At 45.3% G+C, this 27,869-nt stretch overlaps 1 protein-coding gene across 7 annotated transcripts in view; it reads left to right on the forward strand.

Moving 5' to 3' along the window:
* The window catches only part of PPP4R3B (protein phosphatase 4 regulatory subunit 3B), a 287,048-nt gene that overhangs the window by 256,554 nt on the left and 2,625 nt on the right, over positions 1-27,869 (forward strand). For all 7 annotated transcript variants that reach the window (XM_029593745.1, XM_029593747.1, XM_029593743.1 and 4 more), the window contains 2 exons: positions 4,470-4,657; positions 13,349-13,548. In XM_029593745.1, coding sequence (XP_029449605.1) covers positions 4,470-4,657; positions 13,349-13,548 — 388 coding nt within the window. The remainder of the gene's footprint in view (positions 1-4,469; positions 4,658-13,348; positions 13,549-27,869) is intronic.

Here is a 27,869-nt window from a genome sequence, read left to right on the forward strand (position 1 = left end):
CAACTACAAGTAGAATTATCCACCCTTCTGAAAGCCAGGGCTGTAGAGCCCCGGTGCCCTGGCCTCAGAGGGGCAGAGGATTCTATTCCTGTTATTTCCTCATTCCAAAGAAAACCGGAGGCCTTCATCCCACCCTAGACCTTAGAAATCTCAACAAATTTCTAAAGAAAGAAAAGTTCAGGATGGTTTCTCTAGGCATCATGCTTCCACTTCTTCAAACAGATTGGCTTTGTTCTCTGGATCTACAAGACACGCTCACATTCCAATATTTATTTTTTTTTATAAACCGATGTTCCTGAATAGGATACATATCGCACCGGTTTACATAGGAACTGAACTGTCGCCTTGCAAGTATCTGCGCTTCATGGTCGGTCACCAACATTTCCAATACAGAGTATTGCCATTCGGCCTTGCCTCTGCTCCCAGAGTATTCACCAAATGTCTGGCTGTAATAGCAGCACACTTGCACAAACAAAGTGTCCATGTGTTTCCATATCTAGACGACTGGCTCATCAGAAGTTAACCTCTACAAGGAGCTCTCGCTTCTCTCAATCAAACAATTACTGTACTTCATTTGATGGGATTTCTCATCAACTATCAAAAATCCTATCTTACTCCATATCACCTCTTCAATTCTTAGGAGCAGAATTGAACACTATCCTCTCAAGGGCTTTTCTACCCGACTATCGGGCAGAGACACTTTCCCTACTGGCAAACTCGCTCCGCTCAAAGACACAAGCAACAGCTCATCAGTTTCTAACTTTACTAGGCCACATGGCCTCCACAGTTCACGTCACTCCTATGGCAAGGCTAGCCATGAGAGTCACCCAATGGACTTTGCGATCACAATGGATCCAAGCCATTCAACCACTGCATTCTCCAATTCGTCACCCACCAGCTATGATCATCTCTGCTATGGTGGGCGAACAAAGATAACTTGCGTAAGGGCCTACCCTTCCAGCAACCAGTCCCACAAATGACGTTAACTACAGATGCAACCACCTTAGGTTGGGGAACTCACATAGACACTTTCCAAACCCAAGGCACTTTGGACAAAACTTGAAGCAACATTTCAAATCAATTTCCTGGAGCTCCAAGCTATACGTTATGCGCTGCATGCGTTCAAGGACTGCCTTTCACACAAGACTCTTCTCATCCAAACGGGCAACACAGTAGCCATGTGGTACATCAACAAACAGGGAGGTACGGGCTCGTATCTCCATTGTCAAGAAGCTGCACAGATTTGGGACTGGGCCTTGACACACTCAATGTTTCTCCGGGTCACCTATCTGGCAGGCATTCACAATGTAGTGGCGGATCGACTCAGTCATCAGTTCCAACCACATGAATGGTCCCTGGATCCCTCAGTAGTGACCAGGATATTTCAACGTTGGGGACAACCAACAATAGATCTCTTTGCGTCACATCTGAATCACAAAGTGGACAAATTCTGTTCTCTATACAAACAGAAAAACCAGCCAGCCAAGGACACCTTTGCTCGCCCTTGGAACTCAGTCCTTCTATACACGTATCCTCCGATACCGCTCATAACCAAAACTCTAGTGAAGCTACAACAGGACAAGGGGTCCATGATACTCATAGTCCCGTATTGGCCTCAACAAGTATGGTTTTCCACACTTCTAGACCTCTCGATCAGGGATCCCATTCGCCTGGGTGTAGCTCCCACTCTCATAACTCAGGATAAGGGTCGGTTGCGCCATCCCAACCTTCAATCCCTATCCCTGACGGCATGGATGTTGAAAGCTTGATCTTACAACCACTCAGTCTTTCAACCAATGTATCTCAAGTGCTTATAGCTTCACGTAAGCCTTCCACACGAAAGAACTATTCTTTGAAATGGAAAAGGTTTACTTTGTGGTGCAAACAACAGGATATTGATCCTTTCACCTGCCCCACTACTTCTCTACTACACTACTTATACCATCTTTCAGATTCTGGTCTCCAGACATCATCTGTAAGAGTCCATTTAAGTGCAATCTCAGCTTACCATAACAAGATGGGAGATGCACCAATATCCACATAACCCCTTGTCAGTAGGTTTATGAGAGGTTTAACTCAACTTAAACCACCAATTCGGCCACCAGTCACAGAATGGGACCTTCATCTGGTCTTAACAAGACTCATGCGTTCTCCTTTTGAACCAATGAATTCCTGTGATCTTAAATTTCTCACATGGAAGACTATCTTCCTCGTAGCCATTACATGAGCTAGAAGGGTTAGTGAGTTACAAGTACTTGTCAAGTACTCACCCTACACGAAATTCCTACATGACAGAGTGGTTCTCCGTACACATCCAAAATTCCTTCCAAAGGTAGTTACGTAATTCCACTTGAACCAATTCATAGTTTTACCCACGTTTTTTCCAAGGCCTCATTCTCATCAAGGAGAACGGGCCTTACATACCTTGGACTGTAAGCATGCGCTAGCATTTTACTTAGACTGCACTGCAGTCCATAGGAAATCCACTCAGCTCTTTGTATCTTATGATCCAAACAAAACGGGTAAAGCAGTGGGTAAACATACTCTATCCAACTGGTTAGCAGATTGCATACAGTTTTGCTATGAAAAAGCAGGCCTTCCTCTCCAAGGGCGAGTAAAGGCACATTCAGTAAGAGCAATGTCAACCTCAGTAGCACATTATCGTTCAGTGCCAATCCTTGACATATGTAAAGCAGCAACATGGAGTTCTCTTCACACATTTGCAGCTTATTACTGTTTGGACAAAGAAGGGCGACAAGATTCAGCCTATGGACAATCTGTCTCAAAAAACTTGTTTCCAGGTTAAACCCAACTCCTTATACAGCCAACCTGCTGTGATCTTCGGCTGACTCATTTTCAACAACAAGCCTCTAGCTTGCTAATCACCCATATGTGAGGACTAGCATCCTGCTTGTCCTGGGATAAAGCAAAATTGCTTACCTTGTAATAGGTGTTATCCCAGGACAGCAGGATGTAGTCCTCACGAAACCCACCCGCCACCCCGCGGAGTTTGGTCCGATACGTTTTATTATTTTATGTTTTGCTAAAGCTTATTGCTACGTACGAGACTGAAGAGAGACCCCTGTGGCAGAGAATATCATGGTATGCTGGGCATGCTCAGTGGCCTCACAGTGCCAGTCAAAAGTTTCTAGAAACTTTGACAAAGTTTTCCCGCAATAGGGCTCCGTCAATGATGTCACCCATATGTGAGGACTACATCCTGCTGTCCTGGGATAACACCTATTATAAGGTAAGCAATTTTGCTCTCCTTGTATTCCTTTGCTAATCATTGCTGCTTAGATGTCTGGATTAGGAGAGACACTGCCTTTGATACAGGGGTCTTGAGAGCTGCTTGGACCATCTCCCATTCAATATGAGGATAGCTTGTGTATGTCCCACTTGTCTGGAGTGATATGGCAGATAAGGAAGGAGAAATTGAATCTTGCCTGATGATTTGCTTTCCTTGAATTCTGCCATCCCAGTCCAGGTCTCTCTCAGGTAAGCCTAGGTTGGCAAAGATCCAGAAATTACAGTAATTTATTTGTAGGGAGAATATAAGGGAGCAGGACCTGTTAGTCCCTGTCCTCCTTCAAGCCTTCCCTTTCCAAAGGGGGGTGGGGAAGAGAATAGATGAGGGCCTTGGAGTATCTCCCATTTTTAAAAAGTTAATTATTATAGTTGTTCATTTACTGTTCTGATTGTTCAGTTGAGTAGCTATGATAAGGGTATACTGACAAGGTTTACCTGCTGCATTAGCTCTTGGGCTGTGAGTGATGTCGCAGAAAACTTGGTTCTGTCTCCACCTGCTAGCAGGGAGGCATAACCCACTTGTCTGGACTGGTATGGCAGGATTCAAAAAAGGGAAATCAGGTAAGATGAAATTTCTCCTTGTTGCTCACCAACACTTTTATGTTTCTGCATCTCTTTGAATAATTGTGAAGTGTAATGTCAAGCGTCACACTTGGATGCTAAGTATCTTTGGTATTTTGACCTCTGTTTATATTCTACATTTGCTTCCATTCATAGGTTGACATAATTTGTAATTACATTTGGAAGCCATCTCTGTTACTATAAGCTTTTTGTCAGATCAGAGTGATTTGTCCCTCCTAATGCAGCCTTAGGGCAAAGCACTTTCGTATTGGGGGACCACATTCCGCATGGTCTGTGTTCAACTGTGGAACTTCTAAAGTATTAAAGGCCCTTAGAATTGTATCTTAAATGTATTAGGACTTATCTTAAGAAGTAGATACACACTCCTCCTCTGGTACTTAAACATAGTGTGTGGTCATGTTCTACCCTTTTTTTTTTCTGTTTTTCCCACAAAATATGGTAACTGTTCCACCTCTTTGGTTCACTTAAATTATACAATTGAATATTTTGCATTCAGTCTATCAGTCGTATATAGACTATATAATCTTAGTTTTTACATCAGTCAAAACATATGACCTTTCCATATCACTCTCTTACAGTGTACCATCTATATTGCGTAGTAATAGATTCCGCAGAGATACAAGAGCCCTAGAAGATGATGAAGAAATGTGGTTTAATGAAGATGAAGAAGAAGAAGAAGGTGAAGCTGTTGTGCCTCCTGTTGAGAAATCAAAGCCTGAGGATGATTTTCCTGATAATTATGAAAAATTTATGGAAACTAAAAAAGGTATTTTAAATGACTTGGCTGAATTGTTTATAGAGATGGAAAAAACAGAATTATTCATCAGGAAATCTCTTGAATTGCTCCATGATGGTCTTAGACTGGGAAGGACGTTAAGGAGCAGATATATTCTTGATTGTTGTCTAGGATATGGAGTAGCTAAATAAGAGTCAAGTATACAAACATCAAGGGTTCTAAGCACAGGTAAATATAACTATAGATAATATGTAAACAACAAAACCTGTGTATATTGTGTTTATCAAATTTTTATTTTAACAATTTTATCAAAACACAAAAGATGTCTCTAAATAGCATCATCATAATAATAGATATAATCATATATCTCATTCACTCTCCATTCATGCTCAATACAAAAACATATTGCACAACGTATTTCATGTATTTCAAATTACAGACAATACATTAAAATAATACCTTTAATCATTTCCCCAAATACTTTTATTTTATATTTCCACTTATATATCCACAGTGGTGTAATCCTTTATCATATCTTCAAAAACTTCCTTCAATTTTTCTTTTAATATATTCCTCTTCCCGACAAGAGACTCCTGTTTCATCAGGGGATGTAACAATCAATTCACACCAGATCACTTCACACCGAAGGACTACTGTTGTTTCAGGGGATCACTCATTTCAAATATTCACTTCTGAACAAAAAGCTTTTACCGGCTTACCGCCAGTTATTATCGACATTTAATCAGGAATTTTCACAGCGCCAAAACCAATATTTTTCTCAGCCTTTATTTAACATTTCCACGGCGAACAATAAAGGGTTTTTTAACAGCTTTTTTCCATGTAACCAGTTCTCATCAACGTTATTCAAATAGACCAAATAGGCAGTCGCGGGTGTTTTTGGTTTATTGTTTACAAATTATCTGTGGCTAAATAAGAGCAATGTAGACATAGCTGTAAATAAGGACAAAATGTTTCTTGCATTTTCAGTCCAGCCAGGTTTATTATTTTTCCTAGATATGTATCCTTTTTTTTTTTTTTTTTTCATAACTAAAAGATTTGGGAACTTTTGGACAGTTATTTTGTGCAAAGAAAATACTTAAGTGACCATAGTAACATAGTAGATAATAGCAAATAAGGACTAGTTGGCCTACCTAATTGTCTTTGTCTTTGGTTATCTACCACTTTTGGTAGCTGAACATATAAAATCAGATAGATAAACGAACACAAGATCTCCCCTCCCTCCTGTCTTTTACCTCTTAACTTTGTTCTTCCACTGCCCGCTGTATCTATCCTGAGAAATATTTTATTTTTTTAACTTTTTCAGAAAGTACAAAGACTAGGAGACATGCAAGGAAGTTGTTAGGTAATACATTTAAAACAAGAGAAATATATATATTTTTTTAGTCAACACAGTTAAAACTCTGGAATTTGTTGGCGGAGGATGTGGTAAAAGCTATTAATGTAGTTTAACAAAGGTTTGGACAACTTCTTGGAAGAAAGTCCATAAACTATTATTAAGGGTGGACTTGAGGGAAATCCACTGCTTATCCCTGGGACATTTTGGAATGCTGCCTGGTACTTGTGACTTGAATTGGCCACTGTTGGAAACAGGATACTGGGCTTGATGGACCTTTGTTATGATCCAGTATGGCAAAAATTATGTTCTTATGTTTTAAGTATGTTTAAATTAATTTTCCTAGCGTGTAGCCAGATGGACTCAGAACAAGTGGGTATAGTGTGCTCGTGCTAGCAGTTGGAGACGGATCTGACGTCAGCAGGGGTACATATACCCCCACAGGAAGTGAAGCAACTCAGTAATTTCCGTCTCCAAAGCAGTTTGGAGCTCCTGCACGCTCGCTGAGCGTGTTTTCCAAATCTACTTTCTACTTACAAATTTCTCAGAAGACGAGCCCCGCACTCCTACGGTGATACCCTCAGGTCCCTCCCCCAGTTGAGTTTCCCGGGGTGATTTCCGCGATCCCCCGGAGGTCTATGCCTCGGTCCGGTGGCCGAATCACGGCAGGGATCTAGCCCCCGAGCGAGAAGGGCTTGGGTCGGGCTGAGAGGCGCCTCGGTCCCGGCGTGGACTTAGCCCCGAGCGAGACGAATTCGGCGGCTTAGAGGCAGCAGGTGCATTTCCTCAAGCGCGGCGGTGAAGGTACTTCCCCTCTCCCCCCGCAGCCGGAGACCGCCCGAGTTACAGCCGGGAAGCGCCGAGGATCAGGTAAGGCGTACATCTCTTACTTTTTGGTCTCCGAGGTATGAGGATCGGCGGCATGGCTTGCATGTGGCACGCCGCGGAGGTCGCCATTTTGTCTGCCTTGTTCAGGTATTGAGTGCCCATGATAGGCGCCTGTTGAGGGGCGCACAACGCAGCATATATATTGCTAAGCGTATGTTCATATTATTGAGCGCATATTGTATTTCATTGAGCGCATATTGCTGACCGCATATTATTGAGCGCATATTGTATATTATTGTGTGCATATTGCTGACCGCATATTATTGGGCGCATATTCTATATTATTGAGCGTATATTGCTGACCGCATATTATTGAGCGCATATTGTATATTGAGCGCATATTGCTGACCGCATATGATTGGGCGCATATTGTATATTATTGAGCGCATATTGTATATTGAGTGCATATTATTGAGCGCATATTGTATATTATTGAGCGCATATTGCTGACCGCATATTATTGGGCGCATATTGTATATTATTGAGCGTATATTGCTGACCGCATATTATTGGGCGCATATTGTATATTATTGAGTGCATATTGCTGACCGCATATTATTGGGCGCATATTGTATATTATTGAGCGCATATTGTATATTATTGAGCGCATATTGTATATTGAGCGCATCTTTTTGTTGAGCGCATATTGCTGATATTTGCAGCATAAGCATCGGCGCTCGGCACTCGCAAGCCGCGATGGAACATTTCAGCGCCCCGGTGTCCTCAGAGGCGGCACCTCCTGCTTCCGGCGTGAAAGCTCTCTGCCTCTGCTCAGCATGCCAGCTTAGAGCCACGCAGAGCGACGAGCCAGACTCCCTTTGTGCCCAATGTGAGGAGGCCGTGGGAGCCTCAGGCCAGGACCCGTCTCAACCGAGGTTTACCGACAGTTCCCCAGAGGCCACCCCGGATCTAGCGGAGCGCCCTGAACAGCCAGGAATTCCGGGGGACCTGGTACCCCGACGGCTAGAGACTGCTTCCATTTCCTGGGTTGACTTATTTAAGGGGATCCACGCCTTTGTACAGATGCAGTCAGCGTCCCGTCCAGGCCCTGCTGCCGCTCCGGCTGACCCTGCCCCTGGCCCTTCTTGCCCTTATTGCGGGCACCCGCTTTCGGACAGTCCCGCTCTTGCAGACCCTGATGTCTCGGAGGATGAGTCCGAACCCCCCGAGGAGGGAGAACTTCCCTCGGGGATAGAGCCATACCGAACCATGAGGCGGTTCTTTCCCAAGGAAGATCTCTCCGACCTGGTTTCTCAGTGCCTGACGGAGTTGGCTATTCCAGGCCCCAGTACTATGGAGGCATCTACGCAGAACCCCCTTCTGGAGGGTCTTCGTCCCACAGCCCGCCATTTTCCCTTCCTGCAAGCGGCGCAACAGCTGATCGATCTGGAGTGGAATGCGCCGGAGGCCTTATTCAAAGGGGGTCGGGCCCTGTCCGGCATGTACCCCCTGGACCCGGCAATCAAGGATATGCTGGCGTGCCCTCAGGTGGACGCCTTGGTTAGCGCTCTGGTCAAGCGCACCACCATTCCAGTGGAGGGGGGGGGGGCGGCCCTCAAGGACGCTCATGACCGACGCCTGGACGCCATTCTGAAACACACCTTTGAGGTAGCAGCTCTGTCTTTGCGAATTGCAACCTGCTGCACCGTGGTAACGCGTTCCTGTTTGTCACATGTCAGGAACAATGCCCCGGCAGCTGACATGGAGTCAGCTCTCTCGTTCCTTACGGATGCCGCCTCTGACCTAGTCCGTACGACAGCCAAAGGGGTCTCATCCTCAGTAGCAGCCAGGAGGCAGCTCTGGATACGAAACTGGTCAGCCGACGCCCCTTCTAAGACACGTCTCACTAGAATGCCGTTCAAGGGGTCTCTTCTGTTTGGCAGTGACCTAGATAAACTGGCCAGCACATGGGGTGCCTCTCCAGTACCTCGACTGCCGGAAGATAGGTCCAAGAGGAACCAGCGCACCTTTCCAAGGCCTTCCAGAGGTAGAAGCTCCCAACGCTTCATTCCCTATAGGAGTCGCTACCAGGCACCTCGTCCTCAGGCCAGGAACCAGTCCTTTCGGACCAAGCAGCGCAAGAGGGGAGCCGGCTCAGGTTCGGGTCCCGGCCGCACCCCACAATGAGAATCAGCCGATCCATCCGGGGGTCGAAGCCGTAGGGGGCAGGTTAACCCTCTTCTACCCCAGATGGGTCGAGATTACGTCAGACCAGTGGGTCCTCGCCATCATCCGAGAGGGGTATTATCTGGACTTCCATCACATCCCTCCGGACAAGTTTGTGGAATCTCCATGTCCAAGCCACAAGAAAACAGCACTGGAAGCTACCCTGGCGAGGCTCCTGTCCTTGAAAGCCATAATCCCAGTACCTGCATGGGAATTGGATTCTGGGCACTATTCCATTTATTTCATGGTACCCAAGAAAGAGGGCACTTTCCGGCCCGTATTGGACCTCAAGTCGGTCAACCGATACTTAAGAGTCCCACGGTTTCGCATGGAAACTCTGCGCTCAGTCAAGACCGCAGTACAACCAGGGGAATTCCTCACGGCCTTAGACTTGTCAGACGCCTACCTGCATATCCCGATCCATCGGGATCACCAGCGCTACCTACGCTTCAAGGTTCTGGGACAACACTTCCAGTTCCGGGCTTTGCCCTTCGGGTTAGCCACGGCGCCGCGGACCTTCACCAAGGTGATCGTAGCAGTAGCAGCGGCGCTCAGGCGGGAAGGAATCCTTGTCCATCCCTACTTAGACGATTGGCTGATCAGAGCGAAATCACGAGAAGAGCCATCTGGCAACCAACAGAGTGATCGCCCTTCTGGAAAGCCTGGGATGGGTAGTCAACCTAAGCAAGAGTTGCCTACAGCCTTCCCAATCACTGGAATACCTAGGAGTCCGGTTCGACACCCAGGCAGACAAAGTCCGCCTAACCACCAAGAGAAGGTTAAAGCTCCAGACCAGTCTACGGTCCCTGATGGGAGCCAGCCGGCCCATAGCCTGGGATTACCTGCAGGTTCTCGGTCTCATGGCATCCACCCTGGAAGTGGTACCATGGGCAAGGGCCCATATGAGACCATTACAACACTCCCTCCTCTCTCGGTGGAGCCCACGTGTACAGAATTACACCGTACATCTACCTCTACCCGCCAGAGTGCGGACCCAGCTATGGTGGTGGTTACAGTCCGACCACAAGAGCAGGGGGTCAAAGATGAGCTCCCCCACGTGGACTCTGCTCACCACAGATGCCAGCCTGAGCGGATGGGGAGCACACTGCGAAGAGCTCACCGCCCAAGGGCGGTGGAACAGAGTGGAGTCGGGGTGGAACATCAACCGCCTAGAGGCTCAGGCAGTCCGATTAGCCTGCCTGCGATTTGCTCACAGATTGAAGAACAGAGCAGTCAGAGTGATGTCCGACAATGCCACCACGGTGGCATACATCAACCGACAGGGCGGAACCAGAAGCAAACAAGTGTCCCTAGAGATAGCCCCGCTGATGGCTTGGGCAGAGGCGAATCTCCAGGACATCTCCGCCGTCCACATTGCCGGAAGGGACAACACCACGGCAGACTTCCTCAGCAGGGAAAGCCTAAATCCGGGAGAGTGGCAGCTGTCCCCCACAGCCTTCCAGATGATCGTGGATCAGTGGGGGATTCCGGACATGGACCTGTTAGTGGACAGGTCCAATGGTCAAGTACCCAGATACTTCAGCCGCAAGCGAGATCTGTTCTCTCACAGGATCGACGCCCTGGTTCAGCCATGGCCTCCAGGGACTCTGCTATACGCCTTTCCTCCGTGGCCCCTGCTGGGCGCCCTACTTCACAAGATTCAGAGACACAGAGGCCTAGTTCTTCTAGTGGCACCAGACTGGCCCAGAAGACCTTGGTACGCGGGACATGAGAAGACTTACTGGCAGGGGAGCCCCTTCCCCTGCCTCCTCTCAGGGACCTGCTGCGTCAAGGTCCCATCCTCCACGAGGATCCGGCTCAATTCTCTCTTACGGTCTGGCCATTGAGAGGGCTGGACTGAAGAAAAGAGGTTACTCTGAGCCGGTGATAGATACACTCCTCCGAGCTCGCAAGTTTTCCACATCACTCACATATATAAGGATCTGGAGAGTATTTGAAGCCTGGTGCGACACTCATAGCACCAATCCACATGCGTCCACAATCCCTATTGTTCTGGATTTCCTGCAGGACGGGCTTCAGAAGGGTCTCTCCCTAAGCTCCATCAAGGTTCAGGTGGCTGCGCTGTCTTGCTACGGTCCCAGGAGGGATGGCAAGACCATTGCCACGCACCCAGATGTTTCCCGCTTCCTGAAAGGAGTCAAGCACATTCGTCCGCCACTGAAGTGGCCAGTGCCCCTGTGGAACCTCAACATTGTTTTGGATTTCCTCGCAGGATCCACCTTCAGACCCCTTCGGGGCCTGTCTCTCCGTTCGCTAACTTTGAAGATGGTGTTCTTGCTGGCGGTGTGTTCCGCACGCCGCATCTCAGAGCTACAAGCACTGTCCTGCCGTGATCCCTTTTTGCGAATCACTCCTGAGGCTATCCATCTTCGCACGGTTCCCTCCTTTTTACCTAAAGTGGTCTCACAGTTTCACTTCAACCAAACCATATCTTTACCAACCATGGCGGGTTTGAAGAAATCTGAAGAAGGGCGTTTGTTACGCCATCTCGACATCGGCAGATTGCTGCCCAGATACCTGGAACAGACAGAAGCAGTAAGAAAGACGGACCATCTGTTCGTCCTTCACAGCGGGAAGAAGCAAGGGGAAGCGGCCTCTCGGCCTACCATAGCCCGTTGGATCAAAGAAGTTATCAGAGCGGCCTACGTAGAGGCCGGAAAGTCACCACCTTTATAGGTCAAGGCTCATTCTACCAGAGCACAAGCAGCATCTTGGGCAGAATCGAGGATGCTGTCGCCCGCAGAAATATGTAAGGCGGCGACATGGTCCTCCCTCCATACCTTTTCCAGATTTTACCGTCTGGATGTCCAGGCCAGGGAGGACACAGCATTTGCGAGGGCAGTCCTACGCGGTCCTCAGGCAGCCTCCCGCCCAGTCCGGGAGTAAAGCTTTTGTACATCCCACTTGTTCTGAGTCCATCTGGCTACACGCTAGGAAATGCTGAGATTACTTACCTGATAATCTCCTTTTCCTTAGTGTAGACAGATGGACTCAGCATCCCGCCCGGTTGCCAGTGTACATGGGTTTCACCAATTCAAGGTAAGCCATGGCAGTTTCTTACATAAGAGAGTCCACTCTACCAGGTGTCGACACCTTCAGTACACATATATCCATAACAGCTTTTGCAAGGAAGATTACTGAGTTGCTTCACTTCCTGTGGGGGTATATGTACCCGTGCTGACGTCAGATCCGTCTCCAACTGCTAGCACGAGCACACTATACCCACTTGTTCTGAGTCCATCTGTCTACACTAAGGAAAAGGAGATTATCAGGTAAGTAATCTCAGCATTAGTACTGGCCTCCATCTTTTTTCTTGATAAGCCATTCCAGGGATTGTTTTCTTTTCTCTAGGATACAGCTTCCCATTCTTAATCCAGTACAGAAGTCCCTGCACATGTCTTGCCACCAAGCTTTATAATAATCCAAACCACTACCAAAACTAGCGGTAGTGTCTGAATTTCCAGCTGACCCGTCCTGAATAAGGTGGTAATCATGATATCCTTACTACTGTGGAAGCCTAATGCACACCACTCTCTGCAACATTCAGGCCCCATCCCTCATGCCTTCTTTCTACTAGCCCTCCTATGTCCTTGATCTGGTTGCAGCAAAGCACTGTATAGTCACAGCTAAACTGACAATTCCACAAAGGCCTTCTTAACTTAATCTTTTAGTTGGAGCATATTATGTAACAATGTAGTTTTATCAAGAATTTTCAAAAACAACCCAAAGGGACAGACTGTTTAAAAAGCGATCTTTGTTCAGGTTATAGCAGATATCTATCGTCAAAAATAGCAATCGGAATCAGTTTAGAGGTTCATTCTTATATCCTTTCCTTGAAGACCTGCAGCCATCTCAAATTTGGATGTATGTACTCATTTATACACTTTTTTTTTTTTTTTTTTGGCGGTAGTACTACTGACGGGCTATTCCATAATTATATTTTTAAATAATGTTTCTAATCTTACTGACTGAAAAAAACTATCTAAAATTGAAGTCTTTCCTAGTTTGATTTCAATAGATAGTAATATTTAGCTTTAACATACTGTCCTATTGAAACTGCTTGTAAAATATAGAAGTTATCTGTAACTGTGTTTTAATAGCCCTTATTCAAAGTTTGATCTAATTTTATGAGTTTTCAGGTACATCAGCCTAAGCTTTTCATAAATTACCCTGGAACTCTAGGGCTAATAATGATATTTTCTGTTACTATGGATTGCAATTTGGTATCCACATATTAATCTCAGCACCTTGCTAATTTGATATTCAGTTATGTAATATTCTTATTATTTTAGTTAAAGAAAGTGAAGACAAGGAGAATCTTCCAAAGAGAACATCTACAGGTGGCTTCAAATTCACATTTTCCCATTCATCCAGCCCTACTAATGGGGCAAACAATACAAATAGTAAATCTGTGGCAGCTCAAACACCACCAGCAAATTCTAATGGCTCATCTTCAAAAAATACAAACTTGACAACAGTACCTGCAGCAAAGGTGAGAATAATTTTCATTTAAATTAACATTAAACCAAAGGTAGTTAAGGCATGTTAGTGTTTAAAATATATATAATGTTGCGTTAAGGCTCATGAATCACATCTTCATAAGATATGTATTTCTTTTTAGGTATTCTCTACTTCATTCTACTACTGATAGTGAGTCAGCTAATGCTGTTTCCAACACCTACTTGCTATTTTAAGCATCTGGAGTACTTCTGTACTTCAAGATAGCTTTTGGTTCGGTAACATTTTATGTACCCTAAGTAAGCTTTAACTTTCACTATCTTTGCTCAGGAATATTCCTTCTCTTTTTATATGAATTTGCTACTAAAGAATGTTGTTTTTCTAGAATTTAGTTAATTACATTTCAGTGCCTTATGGGGCAGATTTTAAAAAAGTACGCGCGCGCGCACCTTTGTTCGCACAACCGGCGCAAACAAAAGTATGCCAGATTTTAAAAGATACGCGCAGAGCTGTGTGTATCTTTTAAAATCCGGGGTCAGCACATGCAAGGCTGCGCAAAATCGGCAGCCTGCATGCGCCAAGCCGCACAGCCTGCCTCCGTTCCCTCCAAGGCCGCTCCCCCCACCTTTATTTCAAAAGTAACGCCTGCTGGTGCGCCATGTTCTGGTCTGGGGGCTGGTCCAGAGGCCGCGTCCACGCCCCCGGAACGGGCCCCCCCCCCCCCCCCCCCCGATGATGCACTGGCTGCGACACCACCCGCCCCCCCCCCCAAGGAAAGCCCCGGGACTTACGTGTGTCCTGGGGCTTGCGCGTGCCGCTGAGCCTATGCAACAAAGATTCGGCGCGCGCAGGGGGTGGAAGGGGCAGCTTTTCAGGGGTTACGCGCATATCTTATGCGCATACCCCTTTGAAAATCTGTCCCATATGCATATTCCTTATCGTCCCCTTGATGAGTCCAGATGAATAGGTTTTTCTCTGCTGTCAACAGATGGAGACAGAGAAGAAAAGCTTTTCTGTGCTGCTGGCACATAAGACAGTATGCCATCTACAGTTGCTCAGTATAACCTGTTTCTGTATCTCCAGCAGATTTAGAGGTGCAAAACCTGCAGTTGGAGATTTTATTTCTCAGGGATGCTGGTTTGAGACCATTCCCCTGGTAGAGTAGGAATGAGCAGAGGGTTGATGACTCTTGTTTCACATGTGCCCGAAAGTTCAGAAGAGTGTGATAGCAAGTAGTGCTGGCTCTTTCATCCCTGGGCATCTTCTCCCACCCGTTGAAGGAGTTCTTACTAGTCCCAGATGACATCTACCAAAGGGAGTTGGTTTATTTTCCTTTTCAGGGTTTTTGGTTTTTTTTATTGGCTTAAGGTGCTGGCCCTTTGAAATTAAAAAAAAAAAAGTGTGCAGCAGGGAGCTGCCAGGAAACCAGCCAAAGAAGGGCCTTAGTGGTGCTTCTGCTTAAGGTGCAATGGGGATTCTTGGCAGCAGAAGGAGAGAGCTGAGCCCAGGAAAATTGATTTCACTTCTGTGCAGCACTAGGAGCAGGGCAACTCCTGCTGGGCACGGGAACTTTTGCCTTACATTTTGGGGAGCACTGTTTGCAATTTCTGAGTGTAGATGGTGGGGAGGACCCTTTGGGAGGCTCTCTTAATATCGTGGACCCGTTTAAAAAAAAAAAAAGGGGGGGGGGCTGTTCTACCTTAGCACTAACCACGTGGCTCTGTAAAATGGCATTTCCCACTGAACATGGAAAGGAATGTCCAGCCTGAGGCATAGGGGAGCTTGTTCATCTGGTCTCAGCCCTCCTTGCTCTGTGGGGCAAGGGTGGGAGCCATTCAGGGAACGAAATCCCTGGTGACAAGGAGAAAGATCTGGAGGAAGGCAGCCATCTGGGCTGAATTTCATGCCTCAGGGTATGTCAGGAAGCTGATGCAACGGCTGTTTTCTCTAACTCCCAATACTGGCAGAGCAGACCTGGTTGCAGAGCCCTTGTTGCTCCCTCATGTTTGGGGGGGAGGGGGGCACCTATGGGACTCTAATTTGAGCCTGAGAGTGGAAGAATTCCTGGGGTGGGTTCTCTGGGTGGTTTTTCCCTTGAGAATTTGGCCTTTAAAATGGGGCTTTTTGAATGAGGAATGGAGCCTCTACAAATACTTCTTCTCCAGCTGGGGCACTCCCAGGAAGTACCACTGTGCCAATCTGACCTAAAAGGTCTGGATTTCTTGAGGGGCTGGGAGTGGCGCCTCAGAAAGGTCTCAGGAGAATGGCATGGCGGAGGTGGCAGGGAACCTATGGAGGGGACGGAGTGATCCCGGTGGTAAAGAATGATGTCCCTACAGGGGTCAGATTGCTTTTACAAGAGGAGTTACCTATGAATTTTTTTTTTCAGGCTCTAGCAGACGTCTGTAAAAAAATAAAAAATAAATAAATAAAAATAAAAAATAATAATAATCATGGAAAAATGGGGGGCCCAGGGCCGGAAGAAAAGAATAATATCTTGGAGGGTATTACAGGTCCAGCTAGAACCTCCACTTTTCATTGGACTATTAGGGTCCTGGTGTTGGCAGAGTGGGAATCTCTGGAGGCCAAATGTGAAGTTGGCAGGACCATAATGCAACTATATACTCTTCCTGGGAATACTTTGGGACTGCTTAAAACATATCTTAAGAGAGTCTTTAAGGTATCTGTCCTAGCCCTCAGAATATTGGTGTGTTATAGTTTAATGGCTAGGATGTGTTTACAAAGGGCTCAGCAGGTCCTCCTGGTGGGCAACACTGTAGAGGGAGTGTCAGGCAGATGTGGATGGACTGGAGGCTGATCTAATCTTCCTCGTGAATGCTGTGTATGATCTTATTAGGGCATTTGTAAGAAGCCGGGTGTCTTCGATGTCTGTTAGACAATGGTTGTGGCTTCATAATTAGGCAGTGGATATCTGGAGAATCCAAGTCCCATAAGTTGCTGGAATAAGCCCAAAGGGGGCCGGGAGTCCTTCCCCAGAAGGCAAAAGTTCAAGGAGGCTGGGCATTATCCACGAAAGGTTTCTCCTCACAGTGCCCAGCTATAGCCTCAAGGGATCCTACTGTACCTGTCTTCTCATTGGTCTCTAGTAGGCAGGGTACTTAGGTGCTTAGAAAAACATCGAGGAATGATGATTCTAGTGGCTCTATAGTGGCCCAGGCATACTTGGTTTGAGGTTTTGATGAGCCTTAAGGCTCGGTCATATACCCAGTCTGCTATATCTGGGTCAAGTTTTATTTGGAGCAGGCAGATCGTTTTTGTCTTGTGGCCCGGCTTTTGAGAGGATATGGTTAAGTTATTCAGAGAAAGACATCCCAGCCTTGCTTTAACCTAGGAAACAATCAACTTCCCTGGCACATGTTTGAGTTGGGAGTGTTCGGGGCCTGGTGTCAGACAGCTTCTGTTCCATGGATCCTGTCCTTTTAGCAGAGGAGTTTACAGAAAGGTCTTATCCTGAGCTCTCTCAAGTACAAGTGGTGGCAGAGAAAGTGCAGGAGACTTCGCTGGCTTTGCACCCGGATGTTGTGAAATTTCTCACAGAAGTACAACATTTGTGTCCTCCAATTTGGCAGGTGGTACTATCATGAAATCTTAGCTTAGTTTAGAGGGCATTGTGTAAGCATCTTTTTGAACCATTCATAAGTGCTTTTTGGAGGTTCTTACCGTAAAGATGTTTCTTCTGGTAGTTATTTGCTCAGCGAGTCATATTTCAGAATTACAGGCCTTGTCATGCAGGGGTATCTCTTCCTTCAGTTTTTGGAGGATAGGTTTTCTATTCAGATGGTGCCATCTTTTTTTGCTGAAGGTTGTTTCTTTCCATTTTGGGTCAGTCCATGGAATTGCCTACTTTTTTGGATTCTTCATTGGCCCATGCCGAAGAGACTTGTGCTTTGAGTCTGCAAAGGGCTGTTCTGCACGATTTGTAGGTCAAAAGTTGGATCATTTCTGAATGTTCAGTGGTTGCAATAAAGGAGAGAAGGCATGGATGATTAAAAAGGCAATAGCCTCTGCTTGTATTTGCAAGGGACTACAGGTCCCAGTAGGCCTTTGGGCTCATTCCATTAGAGCACAAGCCACGTCTTGGGCAGAATGTCAGTTGGTGTCACTGCAGGATATCTGCAGTGCAGCAACATGGTCTTCTTTGCACAATTTTGCCAAGCATTATAGGCTGGACATTTACGCTACAATCTCAGCAGTGTTTGAGAATATGCTATGAGTGGATCTTTTGGGTTCCTGCCAGTTTAGGAAAGCTTTGGTAAATTCCATTTGTCTGGACTGATTTGGGAGACGATAATGAAAATTTATTTCTTATCTGCTGATTTTCTTTCCTTGAGTCTCACAGATCAGTCTAGCAGACCACCCTGAATTTCTGAAAACAGCTGTTTGGTTGTATAGAGGTTAGATAATTTGCTTTTGGTTTGGTGTTAAAATTCCTTTTGTTGGAGGGGGTCCTCTAGCTGCATTTATGATTACAGATAATTCTATTTTTCCCTTGCTTGAATGTAAGAGGGATAATTTGTTTTTAGCTTGGTTACAGATTATCCTGAGCGACTGAAGGTGGTGCACTGTCTTATGTACCTAGCGGTACAGTAAAACCTTTCTCTGTCTCCATCTGCTAATAGGAGGAAAAATATTTGTCAAGATTCAGGGAAAGAAATTCAGCAGTTAAGAACCAAGTTTTCCTTTTTTCACTGTGCTCATTTTTATTGTCCAGATGTTTTTGAGGCTTTTCAACCTTTTCTCATGGGTATCTTTTAACTAGTTCCATCCATGTGAATTGAACAAAGAACTTTTAGTGAAAAAAGATAAGTACTTCAATGCTGCTGTTCAAAGAGAGCATTTTCATTGATTCATAGAATCAATCTTTATCTTCTTTGAGAATTGAACTCATGTCTCTCTAGATTACAATTTCCCTAGATTGAAAAGGAACCAACAGTAAAGCAAAATTGCCTTCCTGTGAGCCTGATATAAGATATGAATTAAAAAAAAAGTGCCCCGAGCTTCAGTATACATTTTCTTTACTTGCACGCTAAAAACGTTAACTTCTGATACAGTAAGCTAATGAGATGCTAATGCATCAGGAATTTATAAAAGCATGCTAACCTGAAAATATGTGCACAAAAGTATGCTAATCATGCATTAAAACATTTTTTCTCCATGGATATGAAGGTAAGCCAATCATACTTAATGGGTGATGTCACCTGATGGCACCAAGGACAGAAATTCATAGCTCTGAAGTAAACTTTTTCTGAGCAGGGGCAGTGTGCTGCATATGACCATTCTTCTCCCCCACCCCTCCCAATGTACTGAGTAGGACAAGTCTTGTGGTGCTTTGATCATTTGGATAGGAAATTCCTTCCTTAGATGCAGGTTTTTCACACTTAATCCGTCTGATTTTTCCTGTGGCTTTCTGTGCAGTGTCCCTGTGTTACCTAGCAGGCTACTGCCTTCTAGAGAGAGAACATTTTCTACAGTTTGAGTGATTACTTTTTCTCTGCCAATGACTGACAAAATGAGCAAGTGATATACTGATAATGGCATGAAAATGCCCATTAGACTAGATCTGCCTGCATTTTGTACGTATAGATCAATATATAAAAATCTTATACATTCTGAGATAACGGTGAAGACTAGGTTATCCTGAAGTGGTACTGTCATTCTGCAGCCCCTAAGCTACTCAACTTTGGGAGAGGCTGCTGCCTCCTGCAGAGCTTGAATAGAAGCAGGACAGGCTGAAACACATCCAGTTTCCTCAAGCTATCCTGCATGAAGCATGGTCTAGCAAGGGAGGGAGGGCTTTCATCTATCAGCTATCAGCTTTCATCTTTCATCTATCAGCTATCTATCTATCTATCTGCCTAGCAGTCCTAGCTGGCCCTTTGGGGTCAAGGTGGGAGGTTCATCCAAGCCCCTGAGACAGGAGGACCATCTTCTTTATGCCCAATGTATTGTTGCAGGCTATTTTCATCTGTGGAAGCTCTTCTGGCATACATCTACCCCCCTTGATGTCTGGGTCGATGCGAACTGCTGACCTTGGAGTCAGGCATGACATCTAACCTTCTTTGGCCATCTCCAGTAACCTCCAAGTGTGGATTTCTGTTGATTACTCAGAAGGACTCACTTTACCCCAAAACCCTAGACTAACACCAAAACCTCACCTCAAGTTACTAGCTGGCCCTCCTTTTGTGATATAAATAGTTGACTACTATGAGAGCCTTATAAAAACTCTCGGTCCCTCTCCCTCCCAGGAGCAGCCCAAAAGTAAGAAATGCCTGTCTGGGCACTTTACAAGTTGTGAAGTACAAATATCACGGGGTGCGTTAACTTTAACGCATGTTGTGATAAAATACCTATGCGAAGTGCTAATAAAGCATGTGGTAACTCTAAAATTCATAGCCATGCCTCTTTTCCTTATCACGGGTGTTATTCTTGCGAAAATTATTGCATTTTGATGAATCGAACTGTTAGTGAGCCCTTTGGGGACAGTGAAATACCTACAGTCCCTAAATGTAATGTACTTTGAATTGGCTGACTTGTCATGAAAGAGAATATAAATAAATTAATTAAAAAATAGTCGATTCTCACAGGACAGGCAGGATGGTAGTCCTCACATATGGGTGACATCACAGGATGGAGCCCAATCACGGAACACTTTTGTCAGAGTTTCTAGAACTTTGGCACCTACTGGGCATGCCCAGCATGGCACTAACCGTGCATCCAGCAGGGTTTCCCCTTCAGTCTTTTTTTTTTTCCGCACAGCAGTAGTCACGCGGGTTAAGGAGCTCTCTAGAGATTCCGGACAGGAATTTTCCTCAAGGAACTTCTTTAAAAATTTTCAAAAAATTCTACCCCATAGGGGGTCCTCCTATCGATATCCATACTTCGTGATCGAAAGGTAAGGCTTTACCCTCGTTTGTGGTAGATTCCCGTCGAGTTTTTCCTTCGGGGCCTACCGGCCATCGACCACACCACAGGTAAATTTTTGTCAAAGCCATGGCATCTGGTTTTCGTCGGTGCCCCGATTGTCCTCGGACAATGTCCATCACAGATCTGCATAGAGTTTGTGTATTGTGCTTGGGGTCCGGCCATGATACCCTAACTTACACCAAATGTGCCCAAATGATGCCGAAGGGCTGTAAAGTCCGCTTAGAGAAGATGGAGTTTCTTTTTCATTCAAAATCTCCGACTCCATCGTCCGCTTCGACTTCATCTGAGCCGGTGCCATCGACCTCTCGCCAGCAGCGGGACACCGGTGCTGCCCGACCGGCATTGACTACTCTGAAGGTATCGACTTCTTTCTCATTGCCTCAGGAGAACAGCCGAGGAGAACATCATAAAAAGCGTCGACACCGGCCTTGAAAGACTCAGTCCGCTGATCCAGGCAAGCCCTTGGCTTCGGCGTCGACAGAGCCACTGAGAAAGAAATCCGTCCAGAGAAGGCCCCATCCTCCTCTGTGACTCTGTCACCGAGGCATTCCCCACCTTCATTGGTGCAGGGAGCCGCGACTCCACTTTTACTGGTGGACCCTCCGGCTACGCCTCTATTGCCTCCTACTCCGGAGGCGGGGTTACATGCCCCAGGCTTCTGTGAGGAATTGGATTGGATATGATCCAAGAGGCCATCAGTAAAGCACTGCAGGGCTTCCAGCCTCCATCGCCACCGGTGCCCGAGCCAGTCACCGATCTGATTCCCATGGTGCTCGCACCGCTACTGGGTAGACTGGATGCGTTGATCGGTGCCCTTCCACCGCTGGATCCAAGGACACTGGTATGTCCTCTTCCGTCGACGCCAATACTTTTGTCATCGGAAGGCGAAGAAACACAGATACCCATTCCGCCGTCTGGAATTCTGCCACAGACTCATCCATCGATGTCGCCGTCTGTGCCTATATCAATGCCATCAGTGCCTCTTACGATGCCATCGATGCCTAGGCCTGGCCCTTCGGGAATAACGCCATTTCTCCCCTCTGAAGATCCTCAGGGAGCTGGTGATCAACCTTATGATCCTTGGACTGATGATTCTTCCCAGGATACAAATGATCTGCCTTCAGAGCCCTCTCCTCCTGAAGAGAGAAGGCGTTCTCCTCCAGAGGATCTGTCCTTTATTAACTTTATTAAAGAAATGTCTGAGACAATTCCATTTCAGCCTCAGACAGAAGAGGATTCACAGCACAAGATGCTGCAAGTACTCCAGTTTCTTGATGCTCCTAAGGAAATCATGTCTATTCCTATTCATGAAATCCTAATTTATCTAAAGAGGAATTGGGAGCACCCAGGTTCGATTCCACCTGTCAACCGTAAGATAGATGCCACCTATCTTGTACAGTCAGCTCCTGGATTTCAAAGATCATAACTGGATCATCACTCTGTGGTTGTAGAATCAGCCCAGAAAAAAGCATGACGTTCCAAACCTCATTCCTCCATACCTCCAGGGAAGGAGCAGAAATCCCTAGATGCTTTTGGCAGACGGGTCAGTAGTGACAACAGAGCATATACAGACTATCAAACAATTTCACACTCCTTCACATAGGAATATTTGCTTTGGGTGTGTGCGCCCCCCAACAGCTGAGAGATGCAAGGAGACAGCTAAAATAATCAGATCCAGACTCCCAGTCAGAACTCAGATTTTTGCCTTAGTACCCTAGAATCAACTCAGGCCAGAGGTTCTACAGTAAGTCAGCTTACCCTCTTTGCATTGCGATGTTCCCAGATACACATCATCAGTAAGGGTTGTAGGCTGCACTTGCTTCACATTCCTCCAAATCTCCCATCACCCTACCTGATGAAGTCAGGATAAAGCCCTTTTGCAGGAGGAGATTTTATCCCTCTTGTAGGTAAGAGTCATAGTTTTCTCCTGATCAAAAGAGAGATAGTGGGTTCTATTCAAGATATTTTCTGATCCCCAAAAAGAAAGGGGGCTGTGGCCCAATTGATCCTTTGAGCCCTCAAAATATTTCACTGCAGGAGAGCGGTGACGACACCCGCTGCGATGGCTGCCTGAGCTCCGAGCTCTCCCTTCCCTCGCGGGCAATCTCACCCCATCGCGGGCACAACCGTGTATTTCTCACTAAAATTTAGCGGACCTGAAGCTTGAGAAGGCAGAGATGTCCACCCCGAGGAAAAAACCGGACCTGAACCGCTTTTCTTTTACTTCTGCGGCCGCGACAGCGGCCCTATCCACTGAAGAAGGGGACAAGATGGCGCCGACCCGCGAAAATGCAGAGGCCCCGGAGGGGGAAAAGGAGACTGGCGATATGGAGGTCCCCACCCGGCTCGAGTTCCGTACCTGGTTCCAGGAATTACGTGGAGATATGGCACGCTATCGGGAGGAACTCGGGACCATGTTTTCAGGTATTAAAAAGGAGGTCCAGGCGATAGAAAAACGGGTGGATGAAACGGAGACGGGGCTGCAGGAGACTCAGACTGAGTTAGAACGGGTCCATGAGGAGCAGGGAAGAATCAGGGACTCCCAGGAGGAACTACAAAGACATGTAGAAGATTTAGAGAACAGAGCCAGGAGGATAAACCTCCATTTTCATGGCGTTCCTGAAGGGGAGGATTTCAGAGACAGCGCACAAGTGGTTCAGAGCATTTGTGCTCAGCTCCTGGATCCGGAGGGAAAGGCGGAGAGGCCACGGGAAGTGGTTCTCGAGAGGGTGCACAGGACTTTTGGTAATCCCCGGAATAATTTGCCAAGAGACATTGTTGCATGCTTTCATAGCTTTGTGGTCAAGGAGCAGGTGGCACAAGCAGCCAGGACACTAGGATCTATACTGTGGAAGGGCCACACGATTGAGATATTCCAGGATCTGGCCATATCCACTATCAAGAAGCGGAGGGCCTTCCGCGACATTATTCACATCCTACGCTCCAATAATGTACGATACCGCTGGCTCTTTCCATTCGGATTACAGTTTACAATCAGCGGGGTAACATCCAGAGTACAGCAGGTCATGGAAGCAGAGGACATCATCAGAGCGGCGGGGCTACCGCTTCAGACCTCGGAGGGGGCTGTGGAGATGAGCACGGACAACAGCAATCGCACAGGACAAAGACCCAGATGGCAGAGAGTAGACACGGGCAGAGGACGGCTGTGTCTGAGATCAGGAGGCACTACTGACCTGGAGGCCCCAGGATAAGACTATCGGGGGTGTACATTTGGCTATCTTTATCCTAGCCAGGTCCTCTTAGAAGTGCTGGCCAGGAGGGAGTCTTTTCTGACCAGGGCAGTCTGCGCAGTTCTGTACCGCAGACTAGACAGTTTTTCTTTGTAGTTTCAATGGTTGTTCTAAGTAAAGGTTACAATAGGAACTATATTGTTCCCTAGTTCACAGGGGGGAGAGATCATATTTCTATATATTCTCAATCAGAAGGGGGGGGGGGATGCGAGCCACGTGGAGACGGGAAACGTCAGCTCTCTCATGGTAAAGAACCTCGATGTTGAGGTGTTGAGGTAGTGTGATTGGGTTTGAATAGGGACCAACATTTGTTAATCAAGGGAGCAGTGAGTCACTCAGGCTGACTAACTGAAGTTAGACTGTTTGTATTGCAGATGACACAAAATTGTTCAGAGTAGTTAAATCACAAGCAGATTGTGATAAAGTGCAGGAAGACCTTGTGAGACTGGAAAATTGGGCATCCAAATGGCAGATGAAATTTAATGTGGATAAGTGCAAGGTGATGCATATAGGGAAAAATAACTCATGCTATGATTACACAATGTTGGGTTCCATATTAGGTGCTACAACCCAAGAAAGAGATCTAGGCATCATAGTGGATAACACATTGAAATCATCGGTGCAGTGTGTTGCAGCAGTCAAAAAAGCAAACAGAATGTTGGGAATTATTAGAAAGGGAATGGTGAATAAAACGGAAAATATTATAATGCCTCTGTATCGCTCCATGGTGAAGACCGCACCTTGAATACTGTGTACAATTCTGGTCGCCGCATCTCAAAAAAGATATAATTGCGATGGAGAAGGTACAGAGAAGGGCTACCAAAATGATAAGGGGAATGGAACAACTCCCCTATGAGGAAAGACTAAAGAGGTTAGGACTTTTCAGCTTGGAGAAGAGACGACTGAGGGGGGATATGATAGAGGTGTTTAAAATCATGAGAGGTCTAGAACGGGTAGATGTGAATCGGTTATTTACTCTTTCGGATAGTAGAAAGACTAGGGGGCACTCCATGAAGTTAGCATGGGGCACATTTAAAACTAATCGGAGAAAGTTCTTTTTTACTCAACGCACAATTAAACTCTTGAATTTGTTGCCAGAGGATGTGGTTCGTGCAGTTAGTATAGCTGTGTTTAAAAAAGGATTGGATAAGTTCTTGGAGCAGAAGTTCATTACCTGTTATTAAGTTCACTTAGAGAATAGCCACTGCCATTAGCAATGGTAACATGGAATAGACTTAGTTTTTGGGTACTTGCCAGGTTCTTATGGCCTGGATTGGCAACTGTGGGAAACAGGATGCTGGGCTTGATGGACCCTTGGTCTGACCCAGTATGGCATTTTCTTATGTTCTTATGTTCTTACCATCATACAGTAGGGAACGCACCAATATCAGCACAACCCCTTGTCAGTAGGTTTATGAGAGGTTTAATTCACCTTAAACCCCTGTTTACGGCCACCAGTCATGGAATGGGACCTTAATGTGGTACTAACAAGACTCATGTGTTCTCCCTTTGAACGCATGGATTCCTGCGATGTCATATTTCTTACATGGAAGATTCTCTTCCTAGTAGCTATTCCATCGGCTAGAAGGGTTAGTGAGTTACAAACACTTGTCACATACTCTCACCCTATACAAGATTCCTACATGACCGAGTGGTTCTCCGTACACACCCAAAATTCCTTCCCAATGTAGTTACGGAATTCCACTTGAATCAGTCCATAGTCTTGCCCACATTCTTCTCAAGACCTCACTCTCACCAAGATGAGAGTGCTTTGCACACCTTAGACTGTAATCGTGCACTTGCATATTACATAGACCGCACTGCAGTCCAAAGGAAATCCACTCAACTTTTTGTTTCTTTTGATAAAAAGAAACTGGGTAAAGCAGTGGGCAAACAAACTCTCTCTAACTGGCTTGCAGATTGTATAGAGTTCTGCTATGAAAAAGCAGGCCTTCCTCTCCAGGGACGAGTAAAGGCGCATTCAGTAAGAGCAGTGTCAACCTCAGTAGCACACTATCGTTCAGTGCCAATAGCTGACATCTGCAAAGCTGCAACATGGAGTTCTCTTCACACCTTTGCAGCTCATTATTGTTTGGACAAGGAAGGACGACAAGATTCAGCCTATGGAAATCGGTCTTAAAGAACTTGGTTCCAGCATAATCCCAACTCCTTCCGCATCCAACCTGCTGTGATTTCAGGCTGCCTCATTTTTTCCAACAGCACAGCAGTTGTTGTGCCCATTGCACAAATTGTTTGCTGTTGCTCCAATACAAGAATGACTTAGCCTGTAGCTTGCTAATCACCCATATGTGTGAGGGCTATCATCCTGCTTGTCCTGGGATAAAGCAAAATTGCTTACCTGTAATAGTTGTTATCCCAGGACAGCAGGATGTAGTCCTCACGAAACCCACCCGCCACCCTGCGGAGTTGGCTTTGATACATTTTATTATTTATTTTTGCTAACGCTTATTGCTACACACGAGACTGAAGGGAGACTCCTGTGGCTCGAGGTATCATGGCATGTTAGGCATGCTCATTGTGCCAGTCAAATGTTTCTAGAAACTTTGACAGAGTTTTCCGTGATAGGGCTCCGTCCAGTGATGTCACCCATATGTGAGGACTACATCCTGCTGTCCTGGGATAACACCTATTACAGGTAAGCAATTTCTTTCTTACTTAAATATCTAAAAGGTTCCCCAAACCACATACATAAAGCAATGTCTACGACGATATAACATAGTCTTAAACTCCTCTATGCTTAGGGATCAACTAATCCAAAAGCCAATAGAGATTCTTATTGTTGCAACTAATAGTAATGGAAATCAGTCCATGGAAAGCTACTTCTTGAACTCGTAAAGGAGCAGTCAATCTTTTTATCACAAAACCAGGTTTCTTATAAATGTAGAAAGATTCAAACTGATTTGCAACTCAGACTTGCTTTGTTGAACAAGCTTTCTTTATCTTTTGTTTCCTTAAGCAGGCTTGCTTCCTCAACAAAAGATCCTTTGTTTCGCCACACTACTGGCTTCCTCAGGAGGAAGGAATGACACCACAGTGCCGCATATTTAAACACAATGTAGCAAGCCTTTATAAACCTTTCAGCGATATGGTTCAGGAAACATCACTCAAAAAATCTTCAATAGTAATTTCATACATTTTGGGAATCGTGACTTCTCATCTTACATGCTTATTTATTTATTTATTAGCAAAGAAAAATGGAGGAACATCAGTTTGAACCCGTCTACATTTATTTATTTGTTGAGTTTTATATACCGTCATTCGGTGAAGCCATCATAACGGTTTACAAAATTTAAAATGTAACTCTAACAATTGTGTAAAAGTTTAACAAGGTGCATCATAAGCAGAGGGTAAACTTTATTAGACCAGAAATTATCGTTATGAGGGAGGAGGAGGTTCTGGTTGGGGACAAGTTATTTTGAGGTTTTTGGATGAGAAACTTGGATTTATAAGAAACTTGGGTTTGTGATTAAAAAAAAAAAAAAGATTGCTCCTTTACGAGTTCAAGAAGCAGTTTACCATGGACTGATTTCCAGTACTATTAGTTGCAACAATAAGAATTTCTGTTGGCTTTTGGATTAGTTGATCCTTAAATATAGAGGAGTTTGACTGTTATATCGTCGTAGACACTGCTTTATGTGTGTGGTTTGGGGAACCATTTAGATATTTAAATAAGATACAGTAGTTTTACATATTCTAACTGTTTTGTATATGTTTATTTCTATTTATACATAATGAGATTTTTTAAAGATAATTTTTTGATATGTATATAACATTTATTTTGTTTATGGCACATCATAAGTGTTCAATATATTTTTTTCACTTCAACAGTGTATTTTATATATATATATATATATATATATATATATATATATATATGCGTGTGTTTTAGTTTTATTGTATAGTTTTTGTTGTACTTCAATCAAGCTGATTGAATGAGAAATTATATTTTTATAAATGTTGAAATATCCCTTTTAAAGCAAAACATGTAAAATCTTTTGAAGGTTTAAAACATTTTACCACATTAAGACAGACTGAAATTTTTGTGGCTTTGCCTCTGAATACAAAGATATCTTAAATTATGATTTTATTTTCTAACCCTATTTATGTCCCTTTAATCGCTTTTTCTCCAAGCTGAGTT

This window comes from Rhinatrema bivittatum, chromosome 3 (assembly GCF_901001135.1).
Source record: "Rhinatrema bivittatum chromosome 3, aRhiBiv1.1, whole genome shotgun sequence".
NCBI classification, from domain to species: domain Eukaryota; kingdom Metazoa; phylum Chordata; class Amphibia; order Gymnophiona; family Rhinatrematidae; genus Rhinatrema; species Rhinatrema bivittatum.